This window comes from Zootoca vivipara, chromosome 7, assembly GCF_963506605.1.
Source record: "Zootoca vivipara chromosome 7, rZooViv1.1, whole genome shotgun sequence".
Classification (NCBI taxonomy): Eukaryota; Metazoa; Chordata; class Lepidosauria; order Squamata; family Lacertidae; genus Zootoca; species Zootoca vivipara.
Window position 1 is genome coordinate 63,197,824 of NC_083282.1, and position 16,924 is coordinate 63,214,747.

Sequence of the window (16,924 nt, forward strand, 5' to 3'; positions counted from 1 at the left end):
GGTTGATTCCTCTTATTTTTCCAAGCAGAGAAGGTGAGGTTGGGTGGGTGGGGAAAGGTCTGCACAGAACGTACATGGGGTGGGGTGGGGTTAGTGGTTATGTTGCTTCTCTCCACTTTTCTCATTGCCAGACGGTGGGTGGGTAAGAGTGCCATTTCACAACAAACACCATGCCTCTGATGGACTATACCCCACAAAAACTTAAGCCATAATAAATGAGGTGGTTTTAAGGTGCCACCGCTTCATTATTTTTGCTGCCAACAGACTTAGAACAGCTCACCCTCTTGGAAATTATGTGGGTGGCTTCAAGAAAGGGCGCTATATTCTCCCCACACTCTTTTCACAGCTGCACAGCAGACATAAAAATTGAGTTAAGTGCAGCTTTATCAATGCAGCATTAGAAACATCTGTTTTCCGCCTGTCAGCCAGCAGTTCAGCAAGACACAGGAGCTCTAGAAAAGGGCATTTTAACACAAATACGCATACCCATATCCAGTACCGGATTTACGTATAAGCTAAACAAGCTATAGCTTAGGGCCCCACTCTCTTGGGACCCCCCAAAAAATTAAACAAAAAAACCCTGGATGTACATTTCCAAAATATAAGATAAACAAATAAAATAGATTATGAGTCTTTGTAAATTATGTTTCTAAATGAACTTTAGTTATTTCCAAATGCTGGCCCCCTTGCCTGAGTGGGACCCAGTTACCTACTCTGAAGTGGAAACACTTATAGACCAATTTAAGGCGGGCAAGGCACCCGGAGATGACCTTATATCCATTGATGTTATCAAAGCCAATTAGGATTGGTGGTGCCCACTCCTAGCAGCACTTTATACTCATATAAATAAAACAGCGAAGTTCCCCCCAAGCTGGAACTCAGCACTGATTGTATTAATACATAAGAAAGGGCCGTGTACTGACCCGGCCAATTTTAGGCCAATCAGCTTGCTGAATGTTATCGGGAAGATTTACTCAAGATTTCTGCTCAATAAATTAACGATCTGGATGGAGAGCAATAACATTATCGCAGAGGAACAGGCGGGTTTCCGCCCTGGAAGATCGACAACAGACCAAATTCTAATCCTGAACCATCTGGCCAACAAATATGCTGGCAAAGGCCTAAAAGCCCTCCATGTCGCCTTTATAGACTTTAAGCAGGCCTTTGATTTAATCCCCAGGAACCAGCTATGGACAAAACTGGCAGCGACATCTATCGACCGCCGCCTCCTTTTGCTGATTATGAATTTGCATACAAACACCTTTCTGAGAATTAGGCTAGATGGCAAGGGGCTAGTCTCTAATCCGGTTGCCACCACTAGAGGGGTAAGACAGGGCTGCTTGCTTGCTCCTGCCCTATTTAATTTCTATATTAACTCACTAGTGGCCCATATGACCAATGCTGTTTTCCATCCACCAAAATTAGCAGGTAGAGCCTTGAATGTCCTACTGTATGCGGATGACGCCGCCCTCTTAGCTACCTCCCCCATTGGGTTAAGGAGGATGCTTCGAGTTCTTCATGAATACGTGACCCAACACGAGCTCCATCTTAATTATGCCAAGACCAAAATAATGGTCTTTGCTGCTCGACCAAAACCTAATTTGTGGTCAATTAATGGTATTCCCATAGAGCAGGTTAGTTGCTTCAAATACCTGGGTCAGATAGTTCGATCAAACAGGTCCTTCTTGGCACACAGAGAATATATAGCCACAAATGCTTCTAAAGCAGCTCTGTTGATTAGATCCCTGTATTCCAAGAAACAGGCACAAACAGTAGATGTTGCCCTGCGACTCTTTAAAATGAAAGTTCTCCCACTACTGCTGGTGGGCATTGCCTTGGGTTCGCGTAGGGACTTTGTAAGATTGGAATCTATCCAATCACAATTCCTCAGGGCCATTCTCAGGATCCCCCCTTCTGTTGCGGGTGCGATCATGAGATTGGAGACCGGTTGCCAAGCCTTTACGTATGTGGCCCTGAAAGCGAAATTATGGCTATGGCTCAAACTATGTTTCAGACCGATGGGTTTGGCCCCCCTGATTCTGAGGGATAATTTTAAATCTCCATGGGAAAGGGAAGTGGTAGAGGAAGTGCAAAAGTGTGGTCTGTCCTCCCTTTATATTGAGTCCATGACATACAGCCGCGCTAAAGCGATGATCGCTCAGAGATTGGGGGATATCGCCAGACAGGAGGACATAGCCCGCGTGAAATCTGGGATGTTTTTAGGGGAGCAGGTGTATCGGTCTGCACCAGCCCGTTACCTGGCGGATATCCACTACGTGGAATACCGCAGACTAATTACTGCGGCTAGACTGAATGTCCTTGATTCGGCGGTTTTGAGGGGAAGATTTGGTTCAAATAACTAAAGGCATGCAGGGGAAAGCAATGGCAGGGTGTTTGTGTTGTCAACTTTAATACTGTTTGCAAAAAAAACCCAAACGGTACCAGCCCCACTACCGTTTTGTGGTTGATTCCTCTTATTTTTCCAAGCAGAGAAGGTGAGGTTGGGTGGGTGGGGAAAGGTCTGCACAGAACGTACATGGGGTGGGGTGGGGTTAGTGGTTATGTTGCTTCTCTCCACTTTTCTCATTGCCAGACGGTGGGTGGGTAAGAGTGCCATTTCACAACAAACACCATGCCTCTGATGGACTATACCCCACAAAAACTTAAGCCATAATAAATGAGGTGGTTTTAAGGTGCCACCGCTTCATTATTTTTGCTGCCAACAGACTTAGAACAGCTCACCCTCTTGGAAATTATGTGGGTGGCTTCAAGAAAGGGCGCTATATTCTCCCCACACTCTTTTCACAGCTGCACAGCAGACATAAAAATTGAGTTAAGTGCAGCTTTATCAATGCAGCATTAGAAACATCTGTTTTCCGCCTGTCAGCCAGCAGTTCAGCAAGACACAGGAGCTCTAGAAAAGGGCATTTTAACACAAATACGCATACCCATATCCAGTACCGGATTTACGTATAAGCTAAACAAGCTATAGCTTAGGGCCCCACTCTCTTGGGACCCCCCAAAAAATTAAACAAAAAAACCCTGGATGTACATTTCCAAAATATAAGATAAACAAATAAAATAGATTATGAGTCTTTGTAAATTATGTTTCTAAATGAACTTTAGTTATTTCCAAATGCTGGCCCCCTTGCCTGAGTGGGACCCAGTTACCTACTCTGAAGTGGAAACACTTATAGACCAATTTAAGGCGGGCAAGGCACCCGGAGATGACCTTATATCCATTGATGTTATCAAAGCCAATTAGGATTGGTGGTGCCCACTCCTAGCAGCACTTTATACTCATATAAATAAAACAGCGAAGTTCCCCCCAAGCTGGAACTCAGCACTGATTGTATTAATACATAAGAAAGGGCCGTGTACTGACCCGGCCAATTTTAGGCCAATCAGCTTGCTGAATGTTATCGGGAAGATTTACTCAAGATTTCTGCTCAATAAATTAACGATCTGGATGGAGAGCAATAACATTATCGCAGAGGAACAGGCGGGTTTCCGCCCTGGAAGATCGACAACAGACCAAATTCTAATCCTGAACCATCTGGCCAACAAATATGCTGGCAAAGGCCTAAAAGCCCTCCATGTCGCCTTTATAGACTTTAAGCAGGCCTTTGATTTAATCCCCAGGAACCAGCTATGGACAAAACTGGCAGCGACATCTATCGACCGCCGCCTCCTTTTGCTGATTATGAATTTGCATACAAACACCTTTCTGAGAATTAGGCTAGATGGCAAGGGGCTAGTCTCTAATCCGGTTGCCACCACTAGAGGGGTAAGACAGGGCTGCTTGCTTGCTCCTGCCCTATTTAATTTCTATATTAACTCACTAGTGGCCCATATGACCAATGCTGTTTTCCATCCACCAAAATTAGCAGGTAGAGCCTTGAATGTCCTACTGTATGCGGATGACGCCGCCCTCTTAGCTACCTCCCCCATTGGGTTAAGGAGGATGCTTCGAGTTCTTCATGAATACGTGACCCAACACGAGCTCCATCTTAATTATGCCAAGACCAAAATAATGGTCTTTGCTGCTCGACCAAAACCTAATTTGTGGTCAATTAATGGTATTCCCATAGAGCAGGTTAGTTGCTTCAAATACCTGGGTCAGATAGTTCGATCAAACAGGTCCTTCTTGGCACACAGAGAATATATAGCCACAAATGCTTCTAAAGCAGCTCTGTTGATTAGATCCCTGTATTCCAAGAAACAGGCACAAACAGTAGATGTTGCCCTGCGACTCTTTAAAATGAAAGTTCTCCCACTACTGCTGGTGGGCATTGCCTTGGGTTCGCGTAGGGACTTTGTAAGATTGGAATCTATCCAATCACAATTCCTCAGGGCCATTCTCAGGATCCCCCCTTCTGTTGCGGGTGCGATCATGAGATTGGAGACCGGTTGCCAAGCCTTTACGTATGTGGCCCTGAAAGCGAAATTATGGCTATGGCTCAAACTATGTTTCAGACCGATGGGTTTGGCCCCCCTGATTCTGAGGGATAATTTTAAATCTCCATGGGAAAGGGAAGTGGTAGAGGAAGTGCAAAAGTGTGGTCTGTCCTCCCTTTATATTGAGTCCATGACATACAGCCGCGCTAAAGCGATGATCGCTCAGAGATTGGGGGATATCGCCAGACAGGAGGACATAGCCCGCGTGAAATCTGGGATGTTTTTAGGGGAGCAGGTGTATCGGTCTGCACCAGCCCGTTACCTGGCGGATATCCACTACGTGGAATACCGCAGACTAATTACTGCGGCTAGACTGAATGTCCTTGATTCGGCGGTTTTGAGGGGAAGATTTGGAGGAGTCCCATACGGTCAGAGAATGTGCCATTGCGCCTTGGGTGAGGTAGAATCCACAGAACACATTCTACTGAGTTGTCCCTTTTATAATGATTTAAGGCAATATCTTATAGACCCGTATTTATCTGAGTTTAGTTCCCGACCAAGAGAATGGCAGGCAGCATATTCGCTAAACAAGCCCACTGGGAAAATAACCTTCTCAGTGGCTAAATTCCTCTTCCTGGCGCTCAAGTGTCGGAAACGTATAATTGAATGTCTTGATGTGGGTTATCTGTAGGAGGTTTAGTAGCGCGGTCATACCCCATTTATGTGTCCCTCTGATGCCTTCAGTTTTATATTTTTATATTTTTATGTATCCCTCTGATGCCTTCAGTTTTATATGTTTATCCTTGTATTGAGAAATGTTTTTTTGTTTGTTTGTTTCTGACTATCGGTCAAATAAAGTATATTGATTGATTGGTTATTTCCAAATGCCAATGTGTTTGCATTATTAAGTTTGTTATGAATAAAAATCATTTTAAGTTAGAGCTTAATAATTATTTGACTATTAATATACTTAATTGTATTTGACTATTAATATACTTAATTGTATTTCACTATTAATACAGTATACTTCTTAATTGTGTTTCAGTTCAACAATTACTTTGATAAAATATATATTTTGTTATAATGTGCAAATAGCTTTAGGTACCTATTAGGTCCATACATCACCATACTGTATAGCATATATTCAACACAAATACAGCGACAATTTGTTGTTGACAAAGGACAGCTGGACATATAAAGGGCCCCATTACCTTCAGTAGCTTAGGGCCTCATCAAACCTAAATCCGGCCCTGCCCATATCCCAGCCCCTCAGCTCAGTACCATTTATCTCAAGGAACCACCCTTGGCCATGAATATTATTAGCCCTTATATGCCATGCCAAGGAGGGGGTCGGTATTTGGAATCAAATGGCAACGGAGCGGTGACCAGGCAACACGAGCTGTCCCTCCCTTCGGGTCAACTGACGGCCAACGGCTCTCGGTTTCAAATTCTACGCATTTACTCACCTAGCCGCCGCGAGAAGAGCCGCCGCTCCATTGACAGGCAGGTAGAAAAGAATCGCCGCCACCGCTCAGCGGGCTGTGCGTCTCCCGCCTGCGCGGAAGGCGCGCTGCGATTGGCTAGAGCTGCCGCCACCCACCCAATGATAGGAAGAGGCTGGGCTCGCTCGCTTCCCCCCCGCCCCTCAGTCGCCGGCAGTAAAGGCGCGCTGCTCAAAATACTCTATGGGACACATTGGCAGCCCGTTCACCGTTAATCTCCTTCCTTTCAGCGCCCCACTCGTTCCTATCTACCCTCTGCACCCGCAGCTCCGCTCTTCCAGGTCCTCAGCCCTCGACCATGTTTAAAGGCGCAGCTTGTGTATGTTGTCAATCAATCAATCAATCAATCAATCAATAACTTCATTTTGCAGGTGGCTGGCAACAAGGCTAGCTGCCATGACCTCAGAACCGACAGAGCCGTTTGAGCGGGCTGCTACAAGTCCACACGAATTCCTGCTTTCTTGTGCACTCCTTTGTCCAATGTTGTTGCAATGTACCTGCCAATATTTCGGGAATAGTTTCTGCTGAAGGTATTGGCTGGGTTAAAAATGTAAGATGAGAAGGCAACCCACTTGAGGCAGTGCGACGATGCAGGCAAGAATTTATATACTGGGTATAGGGTGATAGGTATAAATTCAATTCAATAAATAAAGAAGAGTTTCATGGATGGAGCTTAAAGCAAGATTCATGTGTGTGTCTTGGGGTCGGTGAAGCCCTGCTTTTCCCCCACCTGGTCAGCCTACATCTAGGATCAAAGAAAAGGGCTACTTTTCAGACAAATAGTTTTGTTACATCTCTGTTTAGAACACGTGACGTGAGGGGAACTTTTGGCCTTCCTGATTTTGATGAACCACACCTCCCATCATCCTCGGCCCTTGGCCATGCTTGCTGGGACTGAAGAGAGGTGCGGTTTGCAACATCTGGAGGGTCAAAGGTTCCCCAAACCTGCTTTAGAACCACTGATGCCTGCCTGCTGTATCTTGGCAGCAGAGAAAGCTATAGGGCTCTCAAGGAGAAGGAATGTGAAACTTCTCAGGAACTTGGTTTGTGGGGCAGGCAGTTGCTCATCTCAGCACAAGCCCAGATACCTCAGTGCAAGACCAGCTTCAGTTCAGCGTTATTTGATACTCTGTACTGCCTGAGGGAGAAATGAGAAAGGGGTGGCTTACATATAATGTTCCGTTTTTCTCTGGCTTGCTCCCCTTTCCCCAGCCCCTATTGGGGCTCTTGTAGCTTTAGCAGCAGTGCAAAAAGGCACATTGTTTTCAGTTACTGTATGCCTCTATTCCAGGAAAATCTGCAGAGGTGAGAGAGTGAAAGGTGCAATATGGACTATGTTCAGCACGGGATAAATTAATGCTCCATGACAACAGAAATCCTAAAACAATTTGATTTATGCCAAAATATTTTGTTTTTTATATTGTAGGTTGTACTGGACTATTTGGATCTATTTGTTTTATCACTGTTAATAAAGAAAACACGAGCCAATTTGAGCATAATATGTATAGAAAGATGGTCTATTAATAAAATTGTGTCAAAAGTGTTCTCCCCCCACCCCCTTGAAAACTGGCTATGGTTGTGTGCAAATTTATTCCTACTGCTCAATTACTCTTACTGTCTGCAGTTTGTTACACTGGTGCATAGGTCTTGAATGCCGTTGAGGTCAATGAGAGAAAAAGCAGCACAATAAAATCCATAGTTTGCACCAGATCTGGGGAACGTTTTTCAGACTAAAGGCCACATTCCCTTTTGGGTAACCTTTCGGGGGCCACATGCCAATGGTGGGCAGGGCCCCAGGTAAAAGTGGGTGGAGCAACAAAGGTAAATGCTACCTTTATACAGTAAGGGTAAAGGGACCCCTGACCATTAGGTCCAGTCGTGACCGACTCTGGGGTTGCACGCTCATCTCGCATTATTGGCCGAGGGAGCCGGCGTATAGCTTCCAGGTCATTTGGCCAGCATGACAAAGCCGCTTCTGGCAAACCAGAGCAGCACATGGAAACACTGTTTACCTTCCTATTTATCTACTTGCATTTTGACGTGCTTTCGAACTGCTAGGTTGGCAGAAGCTGGGACAAAGCAATGGGAGCTCACCCCGTCACAGGGATTCGAACCACCGACCTTCTGATCAGCAAGCCCTAGGCTCAGTGGTTTAACCCACAGCGCCACCTCAGTTTTAAACACACATACCTGCTGCATCTTCCATCCAGGCAAGCAAGAGGCATTATCAGTGTGTTCAGCGATACGGTCCGGCCATTCTGGGACAGGTAAGGTTAGTGGAAGGTGTGGCTGGGGGGAGAGAGGGTGCTGCTGAGAAGCAGGTTACAAGGGGAAAGAGTTCAGAGGGCCAAATGGAGCGATTCCTCACCCTTTGTTTATGCCTTCTTTTTTTGCAGCTTGCTGGGCTGGTGGGAGTTGCTTAGCGAGGTTCCTCACACCTGATTTAAACACTGTAAGAGCTTGGAAATACCCCTTCTTGATATCTGTGCTCTTGAAGCTCATACCAGCTGATCTGATATAGTTTTGGACTACATCTCTCACAGCCAAGCCGCTTAATTCACAGGTAAGTAACACACACACAAATAAATAAATAAATAAATAAATAAATAATTAAATACTTTAAATTCAGGTGGGATCCTCCACCCACCTCTTCTGTCTAGTGGTTCCAATCCAGCCCATCCTATCCTTCTCCACCAGTGGAGGCTGGCATGGCTGTCCAACGAACATGAAGCACTTTAGGCTGCAATCCTATACTCACTTACATGAGAGTAGGTTCCACTGCACTCAATGGGACTAACTTATGAGTAAGCATGTATAAGATTGCAATATTAAAGAGGTAAAAAACCACCAGCAGCCATTTGGACTTTGACACCTATATAAATATGTGCCACAGCTCTCTCGAACTGTTTTCCTTACATTTTCCTTGCTCTACAAGTGCCCTTTCCATGGTATATTTGTAATATCATATACCACAACATACCAGTCATCTGAAAAAGGACTTTGTAAGAAACAAGAGGCAGCTAGCTTGGCTTCCTGAAGAACCCGTTCCATGATATGTGTTTTTTTTGGGGGAAAACCTTCCCTAATTGATACTAAGAAAATGGGTAGTCAGTGAAGCAAAACTACACAGTCATTTAAGTCTGCAGCACAAAGATAAAAGCAGTAACCCTCCACCACAGCCAGAATGAAATAATGCTGCATTACAAGGAAGAGCCACAGGTTGTCTATGTATTTTGGATTTGCAGGAGAGCAACCAAATATTGAAATGGCAAAATGAGAGTAAAAGCACAATCCTATGCATGTCTACTTGGGGCTATGTATACAGAACTACAGCTTGAATGAGGTGCAATGGACAGGATCAAAACATGCCATGCCCATCATTCACAACTACTGATATCATTCACTACTAGTATATATCCTAGCACCAGTGCTTTTTTCTGCGGGGGCGCAAGGGTATGCATACCCCTAAACATTTTGCGAATCTAAGTTTGGCCTCATTGAGGGGCAGTATTTCAATATGAGTAGGAAAATGAGAGTACCCCTAAACATTTTTTAAAAAGAAAAAAAGCACTGCCTAGCACATTCAATGCATTGTTAGTGCAAATGTTCTTTGGAGCCATAGACTTTCCCCCTCCACATTCCAAACCAGTCTGTTCCACGCACAACATACCATCCGAGAGATATCTGAGAAAGGATGCTAATACATGTAATGTGCATTAAAATGTTGGTCAGCAAAAAGAGACAACCACGACTTTCATTTCAGATTATTATTTTTATTAGATTTCTGCATCAACTTCAGTAGAGAAAGGCCGATAAAAAATGCATTCAGAAAGCAGGCCAAACTAGAACATGTTTCATTAAGAGAACAAGGGCTAATAACGTTTACAGCCAGAGGAAATGGCTAGATGGTGAACATATTTGCTTTCCCATGATAGGAACTTGATGCACCGATGCTGTCAGATATCAACCACGCTGTGAAGGAGGACTATGTTTATTTATATTTCAACTAACATTTGAAGAGTTAATAAAGTCTCTTACACAAACTTTAACACATAGGCTTTAAAAGGTGGAAATAAAAACAGTTTTTGCACATCCATTTCGCTAGAAACTGGGCACACGTTTCCAGTGGGGGTATCAGTAAAGGAGGCACGGCTATTTTGCAGCTCTGTGTCTTCAGGCCTTGCTTTGATCCCTGCAAGTTCCCAGGAGTGGCCAGGTCCTACTCTTCAATAGACACTTTGACACACCACTTACCAAAGGTCCGAACTCAGTGTGAACAGTCATTCCCATGGCTAGTGAGAATGCCCATATTGACATTAGGCAGGAGGACAGAGCATCTATTAGATGCATAATGTACCCATGGCTCCACAAGGGACAAAGATTAGAAAAGCACCCCCTCCAAGTAAGGGCTTATTCAATGTATTTTAAAGGGCTCTCAAATTGTTCTTTCACCCCCCTCTCTTGCTTAAAGCAGCATGGCACCGCTTGGTGAGTCTGCAGAGTCCTAGTGCTGAGGTAGACCACATGTGCTGTGTTTGGTAGCTTGGGGAGTGTTGCTTGCTCAGCAGCAGTGATATCCTGAAGACGTTTGGGAGAATCTGACCACACTAGCTCCAAGGTGTCCTCTCTCTGCTGTTCCTGCTGGATCCCTACATTTCTCACATTAATCCCTCTTAGGAAAGACACTGCATTCCTTATCAGAGCTTGGAAATAGAAAGAGAATATTATCATGCTTCAGGCAAAGAAGTAGCAGTGCACTGAAACGGGGAAATTCCCCACAGGAACCCAAGGGGGCACCTGTGTGCCACAGCAAGGACCACCAATAGGCACAGCTCTCGTTCACTGTAAGCATTATTATCTACTAAATGTGAGGGAGAAGCTGTCTCATGATTCTTTGTGCTACTCTCATCAAGGCCTGGCATGGTCATCTGAATGTGCCAAGCTGCCAACTTGGTTGAAACAATGTCTGTAGCCTGGGCAATGGTTTGGAACATGTATTTCCCAAAAACAGACTGACAGCATGCTCCCCGATTGCATACCATTGGTAAACACCTTAGAAAAGTACAAAGGTTAAGAAAGCGATAGAACTAAATAGTAATTCACCAGTATTTGCCGATGTAACCTTCAGGATGCAATTGTAAATAATTTCTGACAATGGTGAGGTGGGAAGGAAGGCTACAGCTGTGAACTTTTTAAAGGCACTGAAAGAGTTAATATATTCTGCTTTCTGGGACACAAAAATAATCCAGAAAAAATAGGCACCAGGTGCCACTACATTTATTCTGATCTAAAATTCCAAACTAATCATTTTATTATTTCTGGAAAGCAGCTGAGGACAGGTATAACAATTTCATGCATAGAAAGACATGCAGGGAAGTGAAAATTCACCAGAAAGCAATAGAGTTCAAGTCTGACTTTGATTAAAAAAAGAAAAAGGACAGGTCTATTTGCAGAACTGGTTCTCAGCCCTGTTTCCAAGAAGGCACTTAGAGGTTAAAAAAAAGAAAAAAGCAACCAAGCAACAACAGATGGCATTGGAGAAGCAAGACTGATTTCTCCAAGCTTGGCAACTCTGAAGTTGGTGATGAAAGAGACAAAAGCTAGAATGTCATTGCTGCTCTGAGGCCGAACAAGCAGTGCCCATTAATTCAAAATAATGGCATGTGTGTGCTTGTGTATGTCCGTGCTGCTCTGCTTTCTCAGCACTACCCAATCTGTGTGTGTGGATACCACATCCCCACCCTTGGCTTGCAACCCACGGCTCAGTTATCAGCACTATTCAGCAGACAAGGGTGAGGTCTGCACAGGACAGAGCCAATTCACAGAAATGACAAAAGTGGAGAAGTTGCCAGCTTGTAGTATTTTCTGAACTGGTGCCACCCCATGATTTTCATAGTTCCCATTTAGCAGAGGGAGTAGGTATAGTTCCGCCTGCCAGTAAGGAATGCGACTGCCAGAATGAGGCAGAGTAGAACTCTTCCTTCAAGCTGCATTTAGGTTAATGGCTCACTTGTCTCATAAGCATAAGGCAGGTATGCAAATGAAAATAGAGCTCAGCTAAATAGTGCTTCCTGGGTTGATCCTGAAGCATAAAGCTGGGAGGGCAAGGCATTTCCCAAAGTGGATGGTAGCTGACAAGGATCAGCACAACTGTGAAAACACTGTAGAAAGTTGTATTACAGGGTCTAGGACAACACTCCTAGTCCCTGAAATGGGATCCAAATGCACAAGTTGTCCCTGAGTTGTAAGGGACAAAAGAAAGGTCAGGATTGGAAAATGGAGGAGGCAGGGACAAAAGCAGAGCTCACAGGTGGAAGGAAGGATAGGGTAGTCTATGGACAGCCCAGAAGTTCTTGTTCTCGAGTGACTGTTCCGCATTTGGCTTCATTTGAGAATTTGTGGGCATTTTAATGGAGAAGATGACATGACTCCTAAGGGAAATACTAATTATTCAAATAGAAGAGCAAAGTAGAAATGCTTATAAATAAATAAAAGGACACATATACCACTCGCAGTTACAGTGGGCTTTACTCTCCCTGCCAAAATCTTATGTTTCACATGGAAAATTGGCAGAAATTCCTGAAGTCTTCATTTTAAAATCTTGGAAGTGTCTTTCATAAATTGGGAGCTGGGCTTGGGCGCTAGGAGCATGTGCGGCTTGCAGCAAATGACCTCTTGTGTGAGTAGGGCGAATTGTGCACATGATGCATCCATTCCTGAGACTGTGCCTAGCCCCCAACATGTGAAAGGCATTACTGTGTGTCCAGATGTATGAACTGGGCCAAGCAGTAGAGACTGATAAAGTGGTTTAACTGAAATCTAGGGGAAATGGGGTGCATATGAACATATGTTTGGGGAAATGGGAAGAAAAGGCTACACACAACTTGGTGTGTCCCCCCCTCTCTCTATGACACATATGCACATATACACACTTGGGTGTACACTACACTTTCCCTAAGTTCTCAAACCTTTGAAGAAGTTTTGATGGAACAAAGGCTCATGGGGTACGTAGCATTTTAGAAAACACGTGCTCTTGCACTAACCTGTTCTTTTTGAAGGCCTACGCTCACATGAAACAAAACAAAAGAACTGAATAATAAAAAGGACAAAATAACAGAGTTCTGACTCCTAAAATGGCAGCTTGCCAGAAATGGGCTCCATATATATATAAATATTCCAAGGATGCAGCTCAAGGCCCCGGGGATTGTGATGAATCAATACTGCACCATAAAATATTTCCCACCGACTGGCTGGTTTAATTCCATCAGATTATTTTACTCCATGAAACATTTTTAGTAGAAATAAATAGAAACAATGTAAAACACACAGGCAAACCGTAAACTAACTCCTGAGGTATTTCAATCATACAGTTCTTTTTCACCCACAATGCATCTTGGACAATAAAAACATGACTTGGTCACATGTAGGAGGAGGACCTAACTGAAATGCCCTGCTGGAAGCCAGCCTCAGATTCTCAGAAAGAATTGATGGAAATAAAGGGTGTTGTAATGCTACTTCTCTCATTCCAAAATCGTGACCCCCCCACTCGGTTAGCCAGAACCCCAGGGACATGATTTCCAGAAAGGTCAGTGCATGTTAGCCAGAGAAGCTAGCTTTTTCACTGGTATCAGCTTTATAAGGTGGATCCTATGCACACATAGTCCCAGGAGACTGAGCAGCCTCTGTTCAAGCAATAAGTCCGGGACAACTACCTTCATTCCTAAAACAGGGATAAGGCAAAGATAGACCATTTGACATTTACTTTAAAAACTAATCTCTAAAGGCTAGTTTGGCAGCTACATCTTACTGTGCTACGGATGACATGGAAGGGTGCTCACAGCACCTTAACTACCCAGAGTTTCTCATTTTTGTCTCTAGTCCTTTCCAAACAATCAATTTTTTTAGTAAAATACATGTTCAGGCTTGGATTCACTGGAGTGCTAAGTAAGTATCCTGTCAACACAAGGATTCTCACATGAGCAATGGGACTCCCCCCCCTTCCTCCTACATCCTACCCATAAGCCTGTTCTGGAGCAGATTTGGGGAAGACATGGGACACACATGGGGCAGGAAGGGGCAAGTCCCATTGTGCAAGCAAGAATCCTTTTGCCACAGTTATTACTGGTTTGTTGCACAGAGTTCAAACAACTTCCCCGTAGCTTCTCAGCATAACTGCTTCATGGAACCAACTGATTGTTGTCTGAGATCTCATTAATGCCAAGTGACCCAATGCCCACCTGCTCCTCTCTATGTCTGCAAAATATTGGGAACATTTATTTTAAATGTACCTTATTTTTCCATGTATAAGACTATAGGTTTTTTTAAAACCAAAAAATTAGGTTTAAAATTGAGGCTCGTCTTATACACGGGTAGTACTGAAGGGTGTTTTCTTCATTTGGAGTCCTCCAAAATAGGGAACGTTTTATACATGGGGGCGTCTTATACACGAAAAAAATACAGTAATTTAAAAAATTGTTCCGTGTCCTCAGCAACTGTGCAACTACAATACTGCAGTGCTCTTTCAGTGCTTGTTTAGTGCTGTTTTTAAACTGTTTCTGCGCTAAGCCAGTGCAGAAATGCTCATGCAGCAAACAAAAAGTTGTGAACAGCAGCACGATTATACCCTTCAGCAAATCTATAATTCTTATTCATGAATGCTGCAGTCATATGGAACAGAGAGACACATAACGTCTGAATAAATGTGTTTAGGACTGTGTGGCAGAATATGGAAATATTAGTGCACAGTTGTGAAAGGCACAGTTTTCATAGCCAAAAGTAGGAAGGTGTGATATAAATGTTAAAGAAACTTGTGTGAGTATGATGCTAGGTACCCAATGTAGTTGGGGGCACAGCTTTTTGATTGTTCAGAAAGGACCTTTCCTTTTGCGGATATTAAAAATAATTAAATCAAAAGGCACAAAGTGGTGTTTATTAGAGAAAACAGCAACAGTCAGGAAGCCCAGTGTATATAGAACAAAGTTAAGCTTCCCATCAAGGGCAACCTGAGTTTTGGAAAAGGAAAAAAGAGAGAGGTCCTTTTCAAAAACATCATAAAAAGTTCCCTCGTTCCCAGTTAATTCCATTTTACACTTATTAATTGATTTGACTGGATGCTGCCACCTTTTTAAGAAAAACCTCCACTTTCTTTTGTGCAGGTCAGAGTGTTCCCCATGGAGCCTTCAGGGATTAAAGACAATTCTGCATGTGACAAAGAAAGCTACCGAAACTCTCCAAGGTGAGATGTCCAGGAACAGAGCCAATCGTGTATCATTTACTTCCAATCCAATTGGTTAAATGTAGTCACTTATGGACACTGTTGGATAAAAACGAGATGGCTTATCAGCAATGAGGAGGCCACTTGGAAAGGGCTTTAGCCTGGGTCTGCACCCAAGTGTATATATATACTGCAGGAATGTGCATGCAAATACAGACACCCACGAAACATACATACAATCATATGGAGTACCATATATACAGATATCTGCGCAGCTGCACCACATGCATCTGTGTGCCTACAAACAAACACACATGTACTTGAACATGGAGATATAGGCACTGATCACCTGCACACATGTGCAAAGTCATGTTTCAAATAAATTTTAGTTTCTAATGCTGCCACTGCATTGAAGAAGACATTGTTACGCCCATCCTATTTGTTTGCTTCAGATTTCCTTGTCTTAATTTAAATGCAAACAATGAAAAACTCTCACGCTCACCAAACATCTATCTCTCTCATTCTCTCTCTCTCTCTCTCTCTCTCTCTCTCTCTCTCTCTCTCTCTCTCTCTCTCTCTCTCTCTCTCTCTCTGTCAGTTGGTTAACACCACTAATTAAAATGGTTACAGTTGTTAAGCTCAGCGGACAAATGCACTTGCAGATTCATCCAGAAGTCCTCCGGTCTCTGGTCCCTAAGGGTGAAGATAATGCTACGAAGCAAGAGTTCTAGAGCATGTCTCTTGTGTTCCGGATTGCGCAGCAGAGGACCATGCTGAAGACCATGCCAAAGATCTGGAACACAAGGAACGTATTTTAAAGGATGCCCAGGAAATGCGGGGAGATTTTTGTCACTATGTCTGGCAGCTCAGAAAACTTTACTGATTGCTCTCAGGCAGACGTGGAGAGTCAAGTCATCAGAGAGGAGCATAATCCTTAAAGGGAAGCAGGGCATGGCTGATATCGCTTGGACTCGCCTTGGAGCAATCCTCACATATCCAAATTTATATTCATCTGATGTGTGTTTCTGTCCATTTGATGACTTAGAGCCAAACTAAAACGCAATGCTAGTTGTATGAAAGCATTTAAGATGCACTTTTAAAGAATGCAAATAGCTGCTGGGCGGTGGGGGTTAAACCATGCTAGGTAGGTGGGGTCTTAATATTGTCATTTATACCGCACTGATGAAACTATCCCATTCCTTGAGCTGCTATTAGTCCTGTGAGGGAAACCTCGGTTGGCTTCCTCTGAGGCATGCCAGCAGCTTTGGGGGAAGAGGAATTTTCATATAAATTGTGGTGTAGGGGAAGGGGTTAAACCACACTTTCCCATCTGCCATGTCTCAGTCCTACTCAGGCTCTCTCAGCACTGCCTTTTTACATTTGAAAAAAAAATCATGCACATTGCTTCCTTTTATGCAATTAAGGCCACATTTATTCTGGCCCTGAGGCTCTGCTACAACTGTCAGTTTTGTGTATAATTATTATCACTTATTTCATTTATGAATTGCTTTCTATGAGGGATCCTGAAGCAATTTTCAAATATGCACACACAGAGGGAGAAAGAGTTCAAAACAACAGTACAGACATAAAATCAATTCAAATTGATATAATGCTAGTGTTGGTCTGAGTCGAAGCAAAATAAAAAAATTCCTTCAGTAGCACCTTAAAGACCAACTAAGTTTTTATTTTGGTATGAGCTTTCGTGTGCACACGAAAGCTCATACCAAAATAAAAACTTAGTTGGTCTTTAAGGTGCTACTGAAGGATTATTATTTTTTTAATTTTGATATAATGCTGACACCTAGAGGCT

General features: G+C 43.5%; 1 protein-coding gene across 1 annotated transcript in view; it reads right to left on the minus strand.

Annotated features, from left to right (window-relative positions):
- Positions 1-9,365: 9,365 nt before the first annotated feature.
- The window catches only part of TSPAN2 (tetraspanin 2), a 66,591-nt gene continuing 59,032 nt past the window's right edge, over positions 9,366-16,924 (minus strand). Inside the window, exon 8 of the mRNA XM_035122248.2 lies at positions 9,366-15,907. Within this exon, the coding sequence (XP_034978139.1) occupies positions 15,842-15,907 (66 nt within the window). The 3' untranslated portion in view covers positions 9,366-15,841. The remainder of the gene's footprint in view (positions 15,908-16,924) is intronic.